Genomic DNA, 15,379 nt, shown 5'->3' with positions numbered 1-15,379 from the left:
TTTACTCTCTAATGAAACTAATTAACATTTTCAATTAATTTTTAACGTGATTTTATTAGGAATGAGGAAAAAGTGAAACCAATGAATTTCAAATCCATCTGATTCGATAGTGTTAAGTTTTAATCAAAATGATCAACAAAAGAATAACAGAGAATTTTTTGTGTTTGAAAACTCAAAAACAGAAGCAAATTTTGGATGAACAATTGAGAGAACAAATTGGCAACTCTCATTACTTGAATAGTTTAAATTATATGTACATAAGTAGAAGGATTACATTGAAAGAAAACAAAGCTTGCTTATGCAAGTAAATAAGCTGTTAAACCAACATAATGACTACCTAAAACCTACCAAATCAGCTAAGTATCTGGTTAATCCTTAGCAAATACAAAAGTTACATTAAAAACAACAAAAATTCAACTATCACAGGTACTAATTAACCCTGATTACATAGTGGACAAAAGCGTACAGCTACTGGACTGCTTGGTCACTTGCATGCTGCTACTGGACTGCTTGGTCACTTGCATGCTGCTGCATTTCATCCGGGTTACTTGTATGCTTGTGCATGGTTGCATGGCAGATTTCATGTTGCTGCTTTAGTTGCCATCATTGAACACTCATCCTTGGCTACTAAGCAGCTAATTCCAATTTCCTTTCTCAAACACTCAAATCTTGCAACAGCCAATGGCTTGGTCAAAATATCAGCAAATTGATCCCTCGAACAACAATGGACCAAGCTAATTTCCTTTGTCAATTCAGCCTAATTCACAAAAGTAATATCTAATATTAAAATGCTTCGTTTTGCCATGGAACATAGGGTTCTTGGAAATTGCTACAGCTGACTGATTGTCAACTTTGATCTCAATTGCCTCTGCTTGATTAGCATTCAAATCATTTAGTAGCTTTCTAAGCCAAATAGCCTAATTAACAGCAATAGCAGCTACGATGTACTCAGCTTCTGCAGTGGATTGAGCTACTATCTGTTGTTTCTTTGAATCCAGCTGAAAACACTTGAACTTAGAGTGAAGAAGTAGCCTGATGTACTCTTCATATCATCAATTGAGCCAGCCCAATCACTGTCTGAATAACCAACAAACTTTAGCTCCTCTTCTTTTTCAAACTTCACACTAAAATTTAAGGTTCCTTTGACATATCTTAGAACTCTTTTAGCAGCTTTAAAATGTGCAACAATGCAGCAGTAGCATGAATCTCGAGAGAAGGCTAACTGCATACATGATGTCTGGCCTTGTTACTGTCAAATAGAGTAGGTAACCAACCAAGCTCTTGTACCCCTTTTCATCCACTCAGTCATGCTCACTGGTGCTTGACAGTTTCTTTCCTAGTGCAACAGGAGTGCTAGCACGCTTGCACTTTGACATGCTGAATTTGCTTAGAACTTTCAGTGCAAATGCTTGCTGGCTTTTGAAAATGCCTTGCTCTTCCTGATTTACCTCCATACCAAGGAAGTATGTCATCAAACAAAGATTAGTCATCTCAAAAATATCTTGCATTTGCTTTTTAAAGTCTTCAATCAGCTCACCTTTACTGCCAATTACTAGCAAGTCATCAACATACAAGGATACAATCAGCAAAGTCTCCTCTCTAACCTTCTTAACATAAAGAGTAGGCTCACTTATGCTCTTTGTGAACTCGAGCCTTGAAAAATAGGCATCTATCCTGTCATACCAAGCCCTTGGTGCCTGTTTTAGGCCATATAAGGCCTTCTTGAGCTTGTAGACTTTGTGTTTCTTACCAGGGACATTAAAATCTTCAGGCTGTTCAATGAAGATTTCTTCCTTGATAAATCTATTCAGAAATGTGATTTGACATCCAATTGATGCACTTTCTACTATTTCTAAGCTGCCAAGGCAAACAATAGCCTTATGGTGTCCAACCTTGCAACAGGTGCAAAGATTTCAAAGAAATCGACTCCTTGCTGCTGACAATATTCCTTCATAACCAACCTGGCGTTGTGTTTGTTCAGTGACCCATCTGCATTGTTCTTGGTCCTGAACACCCATTTGACACCAATAACTTTTCTATTTGCTGGCCTGTTAACTAGCTCCCAAGTGTCATTCTTGTGAATTATTCTCAATTCAGCTTCCATAGCTTCTTGCCAGTAGCTCTCTTTTGCAGCTTCATCATAGTAGGAGGGCTTAACCATGGTCACAACATACTTTCATAAATATCTGTTAATGTCCTAGTACCTCTAACAGGTGCATCATCATAATCATCTTCAGCTTTAGCTTCAATCTCAGCATACTGCAAGTTAAGGTCATTCTGATCTTCCTCAAGCAGACTTGTATCAGTTCCATCCCATTTCCATCAGCTTGCTTCATTAAACTTCACATCCATGCTCACCCTAATCTTCTTGGTCGATGGATCAAAGATCCTATAACCCTTCTTCACACTGCTATAGCCAACAAACACTCCTGGCATGGACCTCTTTTCCAGCTTAGTTCTCCTCTCTGCTGGCACCAGTGCATAACACAAATAGCCAAACACCTTCAAGTGTGAGACAGTTGGTTTTTGTCCAAACAAAGCATCAAAAGGTGTCTTGCCCTTAACTGCATTTTTTGGAAGTCTATTCAATAAATAGACAGATGTGTTTACAGCCTCAGCCCAAAAATTATTAGGCATTTTGGCCTCAAACAGAAGGCACCTAGCCATATCGAGGACTGTCCTATTCTTCCTCTCACAAATACCATTCTGCTGTGGTGTGTAAATGGTAGTCAGTTGGTGTTGTATCCCAGCTTCATCACATATATTTTGAAACCTCTGAGACACATATTCGGTTCCATTATCTGATCTTAAGCATTTCAGCTTGCAGCTGGCTTGGTTTTCAGCCAATGCCTTGAATTTGCAAAAGAAATCAGCTGCATCTGACTTTTGTTTCAAGAAGTTTACCCAACAAAACTTGGTGCAGTCATCAATGAACAGTGCAAAATATCTACTGCCATTCAAGGAGGTGGTCTTCATAGGTCCACAGATGTCTGTATGGACCAGTTGGAGCTTGTTTTGAGCTCTCCAAGCTTTGTTGACAGGGAAAGGCAGTTTGGTCTGCTTTCCAAGTTTACAGATCTCTCACACATCCTTTTTAGGCTCGATCTTAGACATATCTTCAACCAAATTCATTTTTTGTAGCAAGCCAAGTGACTTGTAGTTCACATGCCCCAACCTTTTGTGCCACAAACTTGATCCATCAGCCTAAGCTGCATGTACTCTTGGTTCTAGCTGATTCACATCCAAAAAGAAGGTTCGATCATTCATGGCTACTGTTGCTAACACTTGGTCAGTAACATCTTTGATCATACAAGTTTTACCTTTAAAAGAGAGAGAGTAACCCTTCTTTAATAGCTGACCAACACTTAGCAAATTTTGGTCAATGCCAGGCACATAAAGAACCTCAGAAATGGTTTTGTTACCTGACTTGGTGCTAATCACAGCCTTGCCCTTGCCTTTGACCTCGAGGAGCTCACCATTCCCAATTCTGACTTTGGACACAGAGGTGGTGTCTAGCTCCTTGAACATGCTTTTGTCCGAAGCCATGTGGTGAGTACATCTACTATCAATAAGCCACATCTTTTTGACCTTGCTCAAGCTTGCAAAACAGGAGGCTGTAAAGACGTGCTCTTCCTGTGCTTCAACATCCTCAGCAGCCTGAGCTTGATTTTGGTGTTGTGGCTGTGCTTTTGGTTTATTTTTGCACACTTTTTCAATATGGCCAAGTTGTTTGCAGCCTTTACATTGAATGTCTGACCTGTACCAACAGTTTTTTCAAGATGAGTAGTCTTATTACAATGAGCACAAGGTGGAAACTTCTTCTTGGCAGCATCTTTCTTGCCTTTCTCTTTCTGTTCTGTCCAAGGCTTCTTGCCTTCGAAACTTGAGCTCAAGCTTGAGCTTTCTCTGCCTCTGGTCTGAAAAGCCCATTCAGAATGCTCCTCCATTCTGTTTGCTCTTCTTTGCTCTTGTGCATAGAGAACATTTATCAAATCTGTCAAGGGAATAGCTGATAGGTCCCTCGAGTCCTCCAAAGAAGAGATCTTTGATTTATACATATCTGGAAGGGTTGTTATGACTTTCTCAACTACCTTTTGGTCACTAAAATCATCTTCAAGTAGTCTTATACTGTTGACTATGGCCATGATCTTGTCAGCATATTGCTTGATAGTTTTTGATTCCTTCATCCTCAAATTCTCGAAGTCCCTTCTCAAGTCGATTAGTTTCTATTGCTTGGTCTTTTTTGATCCTTGAAACTCTTCCTTGAGTTTGTCTCAGGCCTGCTTTGGAGTGTCACAGGCTATTATCCTTGTGAAGATCACATCTGAAACTCCACTTTGAAGGCATGACATGGCCTTGTACTTCTTGGCACAGTCTAAATTATGCTACCTAATCTGAGCTATGGTCGGATTAGCTCTCAAAGGTGGTGGTTCTGTGTCATTTAGAACAACATTCCATAGGTCATGTGCCTGCAGGTATGTCTTCATTTTCACAGCCCAGATGTTGTAGTTTTCACCAGCAAAAACAGGTGGAGGAGGTGGTGAAAAGCTCATCTTTGCAGCAACCAAACAAACCAACAAAAGCAACTCATGCTTCTCTTCTTTCAAACGCGAGTCAATCACAAAACAACGTACAACCAAGGCCCTCAAAGACAATAGGCTCTTGATACCATTTGTTAAGTTTTAATCAAAATGATTAACAAAACAATAACATAGAAATTTTTGTGTTTGGAAGCTCAAAAATAGAAGCAAAATTTTGGATGAACAATTGAGAGAACAAATTGGAAACTCTCATTACTTGAATAGTTTAAATTACATGTACACAAGTAAAAGGGTTACATTGAAAGAAAACAAAGCTTGCTTGTGCAAGTAAATAAGTTGTTAAATCAGCATAATGACTACCTAAAACCTACCAAATCAGCTAAGTATTTGGTTAATCCTTAGCAAATACAAAAGTTACATTAAAAACAACAAAAAGTCAACTATCATAGGTTCTAATTAACCCCGATTACATAGTGGAAAAAAGCGTACTACTGCTGGACTGCTTGGTCACTTGCATGCTACTGCATTTCATCCGGGTTACTTGCATGCTTGTGCATGGTTGCATGGCAGATTGCATGTTGCTGCTGTAGTTGCCATTTGAACAGATAGGATATATATATATATATATATACTGAAAATGGAGTTTAAGTGGGACTGGATTCATTTTAAAATTAGTGTGGGATGTGAATTAGGATAAACCCATCCCGATTTGTCTCAAGATATTTACAATTTTACCTTCCATTATATTTATTTTCTTTGCATTCTGCATCTGCCTTCACCATATTCAAATATCTTATCAATGCAAAACTGCAACAATCGACATCTGTTGGGGGCTTGGGGCTTAAGGGTTTCTCCCTTAACATTGAAATTAAGTTATTTTCTTTGCATTTTCTTCAGTTTTTCTTGCATAAATTAAAGCTGTTAAAAGATGACTGATATTTATTAGCTTATGTCTTAACATTCATTACTGCAATATTATTTTTTAATTGAAAACACCTTGATCAAAGGAAATAGTAAAGGTGAAAATAATTAGAGAACAAGAAATTTTAATTACATTCATCAACTATTGACTCAAAAACTCAAAAACCCAAAGAAAATTTCTTGCTCTTAACGTTTATAATTGTTGTGACAGAAAGCATACATTTTTGGGTCATATACTATTTTAAATTTTTTTTATATTTACATAAACGTATCAATAATTCACATTATACTTCTTTTTTTTTTTTGCATTTTCATATTTTATGCTATATTTCACTCATTTTCTCATATTATTTAATCAGGTCTTATCTAAATTTACACTATCACTGGGATCAAGCATCACATCAATAATCCCTAGCTGTTAACAGCCAGACAAACATGAAATGACAAAACAAACAAAATGACAAGTTCCTAAGCTGATATCTCACCATTGAAGTCCGACCAAGCTTGAAGGGACTTTACTCCCCAACCGAAAAGCAACTATGCTACAAATCCGCCTTTCCCAGGGCCACCATCTCTTGCAAGTTGCGGTTGAGATTGTTCTGTACTCCGACTTCTCATCATGGACAATTATATACCATTAGTAGAAATACTGACTGATGAAGTTTCTCAACCCGCATTAGTATGTGAAACTACATAAAAAAACAATACCATTCACATGATACATATCTTGTATATTGCATAATTCTTGCACTATACACAAATAATCACATATCTGTTTTCTTTCATTCATGCATATTCATAATGATTTTCCTTTTTACCTGCAAAATAAGAGCTAACTTTGGATGGCGATGTTGGCCTGACATTCGTTCTGGTGAACTTCAATCAGGTGGATGTCCATGTCTTTCAACATTATAGAACGTCCACAAGAATTTCACGGAGCAGTCCTTGAGCTACAAATGCTTTCATGCTCTGAAAGTCCTTTTAATCTGTCATGAGCATCCATAGCGGAGCTTCCAGCTTGAACCATGTCTCCACAAAATTGACATGTATTTATGCGCAGTGAGCAATCTGAGGCTTGGTGTTGCATCTGTCTGAGCAATCTGAGGCTTGGTGTTGCATCTGTCCATGTAAAAAGAAAGTAAGAAAAGTTTTCTAGATCAACAAGAAATGAAATCTGCAATTAGTCTTTCCAATTTCCAGCCACCCAGTTCTCAATTTTCTCATCTTGATACAAGTTAAAAATTTTCTACTGAAGAAAATATATATCAACATTTATTATTTAGTTTTAATTTACTAATAGGGATCAACTTGTTTACCTGATGGATCCCCTTAAATATACAATATCCAGAACCTCGTGCTTTGAAAAGGACAAACCAAAATGTTTAAGTGAGTTTCTAGACATTTTTCAATGGGGTGTCAGTCATCAAAGGTTGTCTTTTATGAACACTTCCAACTATTTCAAACCTTTCATTTTGCTAGACAAATCTAGAACATGTCGACAGCACTAGCATCTCCTAATGTTTAATAATGTACTTTGTATTAGCAACCTAACAAAACACCTAAAACTTAATTTACAATAAGTATTCACGCTTGGTACTAATCATCATCAGCCAGCTTAGAGGGGAGCTAGTGGGCTGGCATCTCATCCTGTTACTGGCACAGAATGACACGCTCTAATAAAAGTAACGCATTATGCAACATTCTCAAAGAACTGGAACAACAGTTACCGGATTCATGAATTAGCTTCTGTTCCACTTCTGAAAGAAATTTTAAAGAAGTGGAAGTAATATTGCGCTAGTTAATTAAAAAAAAAGTTAAAAATAAATTTTCTGAAGAAAAGAGTGGCCTGCCATGTCTTTCTTCTCAAGGGCTACTCCACAAGACACCTAAATGGGTCATGAAACACTTTCATGTGCTTCTCTATCTCTCCCAGTTGAAAAGGTTGCCCACATTTGTCTCAATGCACATGATTTTTGGCATCCTAAATCCCAAGTACAGTTCCACAATCAACATATGGACAAACAACATTATGTCTACTATTGTTGAAGTTGGCTTGCATGCAGCATATGAAGCAGCCAAGGAGCAACCATGCAACACAAGTTATGCGGATGAAGCATATGCAACTGCAAAAGATTAAGCTGTTGTAGTGTCACCAGATGAAGTATAGAAAAGCAGATCAAGCCATACTTTCAGTACATGAAGTATGCATGCAGATGCTAAAGCACATTACTACTATCGTATTTCATTCTGTTTAGTTACCTTAAATATTGTTTTGTAATTTAGTCAGATTTGAACTAAGTTGACATTGTTTTTTGATGTAATTAGGTACTGATGGACTGATAAATCAATTTAACTTTGTGTACAAACAATGTTTTACAAATTTCAATGTTGCTTAGTGCTAGTAGGTGTTTGTTTAGGTGAAATTTGTTCATTTTGACTAGCTTGTGTTGGGTATATGTATTGGCTTTTAACCTTCATTCAAGGTAATGAAAATTCATTAGAATTTCATCCAAAAATACTCTCTCTTTCTTTACTTTCATTCTGTTTATCAAGCTCAAATCACTTGACTTAAATTTTAAGTTCTTTTCATTCTTTATCCGGATTTATTACATTGTTGCTTAAGTTCCAGACTGAGCTTCATACTTCCTTTAGATAAATTGTCAAAAACCCCAACAATTGGTATCTAAAGCCAAATTCTTAGTAGACCTGTAGAACCATGTCTTCATCAGGATTTTCACTAACGCCACCACCAGTGTTCAATGGAGAAGGCTACCACATATGGGTAGTAAAAATGATGACCTACCTACAGACATTTGACCTATGGGAGGTTGTTAACTCAGATGTTGAACCAGTACCTCTTAGAGCCAATCCAACAGTGGCTCAGATCAGACAACATTCAGATGAAAGAACCAAAAGGCATAAAGCCATGTCTTGCATCCAGAATTATGTGTCAGATGTGATCTTTACAAGGATCATGGCCTGTGAGACACCAAAGTAGGCCTAGGACAAGTTGAAGGAGGAGTTCCAAGGGATTGAAAGAACAAGGCAACAACAACTTTTGAATTTGAGAAGGGAGTTCGAGAACTTGAAGATGAAAGAGGAAGAAACTATCAAACAATATTCAAATAGGATTATGGCTGTGGTAAACAGCATAAGATTGCTTGGAGAACAGTTTAGTGGAGTAAGGATAGTGGAGAAAGTGATCTCAACCTTACCAGAGAGGTATGAGGCAAAAATATCATCCCTAAAAGATTCAAGGGATCTGACCAGTATCTCATTGACAGAGCTGATCAATGCCCTTTATGCTCAAGAGCAAAGGAAAGCCAGTAGACAGTAAGAGCATCGTGAATGTGCCTTCCAAGCCAAAAGTAAACCAGCCTCAAACTCCTCTACATACAAGGGGAAGAAAACCTGGTCAAATGAGCCTAAAATAGATAGTGAAAAAAGATATCCACCCTGCCCACACTGCAAAAGGGTAAGTCATTCGGGTGAAGTATGTTAGTTCAGGCCTGATGTGCAGTGCAAATTTTGCAACAGCATGGGCCATGCTGAAAAAGTCTACAGAAACAAAGGCAGACAGAGGCCAAATCAAACTCAACAGCCAAGAGTTGAAGCTCAAATGGCAGAAGAAGAAAGTGATCAAGAAGAACGAGTCTTTGCTATCTCTTGCTCATCAAAAACCATAGAAGGATGGCTAATTGACAGTGGTTGCACAAACCACATGACCCCTAATGCCGCTATCTTCAAGACAATTGACAAAAGCTTCAAAACAAGGGTGAAGGTTGGAAATAGACACTTCATCAAAGCTGAAGGCAAATGAGATTTGCTGATAAACACTCCTACAGGTACCAAACTTGTTACAAATGTCTTGTTGGTGCCTGAAATTGATAGAAATTTGCTTAGCATTGCTCAACTGCTTCAAAAAAAGATATTCAGTAGTATTTAAAGGCAAAGAATGCTTGATCAGTGATTCAAATGGATCCAAGCTCATGTCAGTGGCCATGGCTGACAAAAGCTTTGTTGTAAACATGCCACAAAGGTAATCTCCTCAAGGGACGCATCAGGTTAGACCATCGAGTTCGAATTTAGAACCTTTACATTACCGACCCATTATTGATCATAGTAGTCCTAAGCTTGGAGATCGTCGTTCACCAAAAGGTGTTACACAATCTGATCCATTGAACCAAAGAAGCTTGGCACTCGTATTGCAGATTTAGAATCTCAACTGAAGTAAGTACAAGAAGAACTGAAGAATCTCAAAGACCGATTGGCTTTAGTAGAAGCTGCAAAGAAAAAAGTGCTACAAGAGCTAGAAAATAAAGCTAAAAAGCTAAAGCTCGAGAAACTGTTGAAGTTAATGATAAGCTTTCTCTGAAAAGAACTCGAGATTCTAAGAAATCAGATTGTAGCATCAAAGATAAAGTCTCTGAAGATTTTGCAATAGATCAAACTGAAGCTGATCAAAATGGTCCTGAAATAGACATTGATGATGAACCAGTCAGAGGCAGTAGACCATTGGCTGAGATTTATGAGAGAGCTCAAATGGCTGCAGTTGAACCAAGCAACTTTGAAAAAGCTAAAGCTCAACAATGATGGAAGCAGGCTATGCTCGATGAGATAAGCATGACCTACAAGAATCAGACTTGGGATCTTGTTCCTAGACCAGCAAACAAGAAGGTTATTGGACTGAAGAGGGTGTTTCAAGCCAAGCAAAATGCTGATGGTAGCTTGAACAAACTCAAAGCAAGGCTGATTGTAAAGGGTTCAGTTAGAACTATGCAACATGCAAGCCAAGGAGGAGTGTTGAAGTTGGCTTGCATGCAGCATATGAAGCAGCCAAGGAGCAAACCATGCAACACAAGTTATGCAGATGAAGTATATGTAACTGCAAAAGATTAAGTTGTTGTAATGTCACCAGATGAAGTATAGAGAAGCAGATCAAGCCATACTTTCAGCACATAAAGTATGCATACAGATGCTGAAGCACATTACTGCTATCGTATTTCATTCTGTTTAGTTGCCTTAAATATTGTTTTGTAATTCAGTCAGATTTAAACTAAGTTGACATTGTTTTTTGATGTAATTAGGTGCTAATGGACTAAGAAATCAATTTATCTTTGTGTACAAGCAATGTTTTACAAGTTTCAATGTTGCTTAGTGGTAGTAGGTGTTTGCTTAGGTGAAATTTGTTCATTTTGACCAGCTTGTGTCTGGTATATGTATTGGCTTTTAGCCTTAACTCAAGGTAATAAAAATTTATTAGAATTTCATCCAAAAATACTCTCTCTTTCTTTGCTTTCATTTTGTTTTTCAAGCTCAAATCTCCTGACTTGAATTTCAAGTTCTCTTCATTCTTTATCCGGATTTATTACGTTGTTGCTTAAGTTCCAGACTGAGCTTCATACTTCCTCCAGATAAATTTTCAAAAACCCCAACAACTACAGTATGCTTCATGGAGCGCTATAATCCTACTTGGTACAAAATGCTTGCAATTCCGACACTCCAAAGTATCCAGCTCCATCAAAGATGAATATATACATGGCTTGTTGGCCCACCTTACGTTTGCTGTTCTCCTGAACATGCACTGAAACTTGGTACTTGGTTGTTCCTTTGAAGCCATAGACAGCAAGGCTGTAAGTACCAGCACCTAAGTTCCTATCTTTGGAACTTAGGATCAAAGTCTTTGAACAAAAATTATAGGAAGACCATTCGTGTTAGTGCTGGTTTGGGAATATAAGGGGATGCTTCGATATATAAAGATCGGTATCTCCACCATTTGTCTCGGTATCTATCTTTACCTATCTCCACCATTTGTCTCGGCATCTATCTTTACCTCTAGATTGACATCATCACAGGCAATTTTTTCCTAGGTATTTTCACCAATTGAGAACTTATAGTACATGTAATTTCCTTCCTGAACCAATCCAAACTCTGATGTACCAAACACAAGTGGTTGTAAGACACACTGATCAGTCCTTTCTAGTTCAACACCTAGTTTGACTATATCCAACTCAATAACTATTTCCAGGACAGATATGCTTGTAGAAGGTTTTAGCTTAAGAGCATGTAACTTATATGTCAACTCCCCATATTTAATGGTGAGAACATCATCTTGAGAAAGGGTACCATGCTGACGAAGGCTCGTTTTAAGAATAGCCTTGTGATTGGATAAGTCAGAAAAGCCAATTCCATTGGGTTGAAGTTTAGCATATGTTCCTTTCGCAAGTCGCACATAATGAACCTCAACAAACGGAGCCTTTGGAGTGTCCACAAGGAACAAGTTACTCCATATATAGGGAGGAATTTCGACCAACCCTTCATCTGTTGTGAATTCCAAAACACCTGAATGAGTGGTCCTATTGTTTTCTTTTTCACCATCCTTAGTGACTGAAGAAGACTCTTGATGAACCACTTCCACTCATCCCTCCATACACACATACAATATCAAATGCTTGGTGCATAGTGACATAAGATTGTCTCAATGAAGCTACAGATGTCATCTAAATGCCTAACAATGACAATAAGAAAACAATGGCTGGTCTAGCATAATAACTATCTTAAAAGAATTACTTACAAATTCAATTAAAAAACGAGACATTTTTAAATTAGCCAAATAACCAAAATATATAAGATCGTGTTGATCAAGATTTCAGGCAGGTGGGAGGACGACATTCCTGTTAATTTCGGAACCCATCGTATAAACAAAAGTGGTTAAAATACAAATATTTATAATATAATTTTGAATTGCAAAAGCATTGCATTTTGTTCCAAATTTTTTTAAAACGACGAAAGGTATGGTGGTGTCAAAATTGATATTGATATTGATTCTACTTTAATTTTAGCTTAACATTAAATAAACTTCAAAATTTTAAGGTAAAATGTAATTGTTTTTTTGTTATGATGAACAAAAACAAATATTATACTGTCAAGTTTCAATGTGATTGTTGGGAGAAGTTTCAATATGTTTACGATCCCACCATGGTTTTACTATTAAGGATGATAAATATTGCAATTGCAATGGGTCTGTCCTATCCTCAATCTACTATTCTTCACATTGCGTGCTGAATTTCTGAAGATGTGTCGGCTGCAAAACCTTTCAGATGTTCTCTCTTTCAACATATGTGTAGTGGTTTCTCCTACAAAATTGTTGTCGATGATGCTTCCTTGGGCCTTTGATGTGCTTCAGTATCGCAGTCTTCCGTATCAAGCAAATGAGCTTGGATTTCCATTTTTTAACCCCTGACAGCCCACTTTATGCGGTGCTTCTTGTACGTAGGATCGTTTGAGTATGCATACAGATGCAAGGATTGCACATTTACTATGCATATGGGATGTCTTCCATTCGCACGCACTGCTTTCACATAAGTGTAAGAAACATTCTTTCACACTTGCTTACCAAAGATAAGAATCACTATCCACTACGACACTATTATGACATTTGTGGAAAAAAAATCCACAGCAATTGTTTTATTATTGTGGAAAAAATTCATTTATCAAAATCGAAAATAAATATACATACAACAGTTATTCGTATCCTCTCACTTTTGTGGAGAAGATCTATTTCTACCCTCATTGTATGGATTGAATATTTGGAGCAGGGATGCAACGACATTGTTCATTGGAGTTGTATGACACCCTACTCTAGTTCTAGTGACACATATAATAGTAATAACAGTGAATGATGTATGACGCCGGTTTATACTAAAGTTCTTGATTCTTTAAAAATAATTGTAAAAATAAATTTAGTAAGCTCAATTCTGTTTTCAAAGCGTTTAGTGTATATTTTAACTTTTACATGATCAATTCATCAAGTAAAGTTATACATTTCTTTCTTCAACAATATTAATATTAGTATCTTTTTCATCTAAAATTCTCAAAATATTGTCCAGTGCATCTTTGGCAGCTCTGTTGTGTGCAATTTCCTTCTTGAGACTACATTTGCCTCTTCCCACAAGTTGATCGTCGACAAAAACATCAAAACCTGTGCTTTCCTTCCATAAATCTACGAACTTAACTTTTAAATTTCTCTTTTGACACACTTCATATAATTGTGTCACCGGGTGTATCTTTAAAGTCTCCCGTCTAATTATGGGTTCCAACAAATCCTTAAACACCTATTACAGTATTCAAAAACAAAATTTATATATATGACCACATACCATATTCTAACTACAAAAAAGGTCCTACCTAAGTAAAAATAAGTGAAAGAAATAGGTACCTTCCAAACAACATCAATGGAGCAATTGGTGTCAATGAAAACCGCACCGATGGTGGATTCCACAAGATCAGCCAACGCTTTTGGCACGTCGACTAGTCCATTAGAATGTAGTGGATATCGTTGTATTTCTTCAGAAAATTGTCGAATCTGATTATGTTGGGAGAGTTATTATTTGCTAATTTTTATGCTACAAATCAACGGTTGAACACTGGATATGCCTTTGAAGCAATTAACTAAGCTACAAACCTTAGTTTACAACATAATTAAGACAAAAATGGATGATATATATCATAGTCTACGTCAAACATAGTCATGGTAGTCGGCCACTATGTATCAACTGGTTATTATAATATTCCACAATGAACGTGTAATGACAATTACATAACCAAGAGATTACGTCTCTTAGCTCAAAAATTAGGGAGAAATGATTAATATTTTTCTTTTTCTTTTTTTTACTGTACGTAACGAGCCCTTAAAATGAAATTTTTTTATTTATACATTTTAAACAATTTAAATTAGTTACTCGTAAAAAAGCACATTCGAAGATGGTTTCAAACTTTCAACAAACTTAACCACTACGATTATTATGACTGCAAAAATATTCAACACCCTACAAATATTGACTTCGAGTATTTATATTCAAACCAATTTTTTAAAATGAATAAAAATATTTATATAACAAATATACATAAAAGTGAAAAATTGTGAAATTTGGGTTCATCAAACAAATTCCTTTTCTATCTAAAATTAATTTTATTCAAAAAAGAGTTTCGATTGCTTACTTGTTCTTTGAGAAGAGGTTTCTTATGGCGCAAATAGCGATGCAAACCATGTTTGACGGCGGCACGAGCCAACTTTTCGGTATCGACATTGGCGGCTCGTAGCCTAGTCAAAGCCCCCGGTGGCAAATCAGGGTATTCAAAAAACTGCTGTTTGGTGAAGAGTAAATTAAGGACAGAATCTCCCACGTACTCTAACCGCTCATTGGAGAAACCCAGTCCTAAAGAAGCATGCGTGAAAGCTTCTTCTAATAACCGTTTGTTGTTAAACTCATAGCCCAGAATTTGCTCCACTTCATCCAGACTGGGCAACGGCTGAGTTGATTCCGCGGCTGACTCGCTTTGTTGTTGGATAATCTGCTGCTGCTCTTTGAGAGTTTCTATGGTGATGGCGGTCATCGTAAAAATACACCCAAGGAAAGAGAGGCGTGGATGGATAATAATGAGAGAGAAGGTATTTATTTATATTAAAGACTTTGGATTATAGGTCTTGACAGATTGTATTTATTTATTTGGACATTGGATTATATGGAAAACTTTAGTATAAAAGGGAAATTTTGATTATAAGAACCAACTGGAACCTGCAAATTTGTTTTTTCATATATGGTATGGATATATCACAGTTGTTAAAAAGGGAACTAACTCGGTAGATACATTGACCCAAACTTAATGGTTTCGTGTTTCCTAAGAAAACATACGTTAAACCCTGCCAACGAATTACTTCTTCGGAATGTACAAGAAAAAAATTTACTTGGTTTTGTTTTTTTTATTAATTTAATTAATATATGCCTATTCCATTCCATTTTTTCTTCATTTCTAATTATTTTAAGAAGGATCTTGGTATCCACTAAAAAAAATCAAATCCATGAAATGAAAAAATTATAAAATTGTAAGACATACCTTCCAATTATTTCAGATTA

The 15,379-nt window shown here is 36.7% G+C and overlaps 1 protein-coding gene and 1 pseudogene across 1 annotated transcript; both read right to left on the bottom strand.

The window, feature by feature from the left end:
• Nucleotides 1-5,783: 5,783 nt before the first annotated feature.
• On the bottom strand, nucleotides 5,784-12,156 carry LOC107923441 (uncharacterized; annotated as a pseudogene).
• A 1,016-nt stretch (nucleotides 12,157-13,172) lies between these two features.
• Nucleotides 13,173-15,055, bottom strand: LOC107923062 (ribonuclease 3-like protein 3). Its single transcript, XM_016853272.2, has 3 exons — nucleotides 14,463-15,055; nucleotides 13,681-13,827; nucleotides 13,173-13,576 (listed from the first exon to the last, which is right to left on the bottom strand). The coding sequence occupies exons 1-3, from the start codon at nucleotides 14,856-14,858 to the stop codon at nucleotides 13,280-13,282; spliced, it is 840 nt and encodes a 279-aa protein (XP_016708761.1). The 5' UTR covers nucleotides 14,859-15,055; the 3' UTR covers nucleotides 13,173-13,279.
• Nucleotides 15,056-15,379: the final 324 nt, after the last annotated feature.

Source organism: Gossypium hirsutum, chromosome A11, assembly GCF_007990345.1.
Source record: "Gossypium hirsutum isolate 1008001.06 chromosome A11, Gossypium_hirsutum_v2.1, whole genome shotgun sequence".
Lineage (NCBI taxonomy): Eukaryota > Viridiplantae > Streptophyta > Magnoliopsida > Malvales > Malvaceae > Gossypium > Gossypium hirsutum.
Note: the sequence above shows the minus strand (reverse complement) of the source record. Positions and strands in the feature narration are given on the sequence as shown.

What these genes read in the sequence shown, in the direction of transcription:
- LOC107923062 (XM_016853272.2), bottom strand. Translation starts at nt 14,858, where the DNA reads ATGACCGCCATCACCATAGAAACTCTCAAAGAGCAGCAGCAGATTATC. An exon ending in AACCTCTTCTCAAAGAACAA is followed by an intron (nt 13,828 to 14,462) that starts GTAAGCAATCGA and finishes CAACATAATCAG; the next exon opens with ATTCGACAATTTTCTGAAGA. An exon ending in CCATTGATGTTGTTTGGAAG is followed by an intron (nt 13,577 to 13,680) that starts GTACCTATTTCT and finishes ATACTGTAATAG; the next exon opens with GTGTTTAAGGATTTGTTGGA.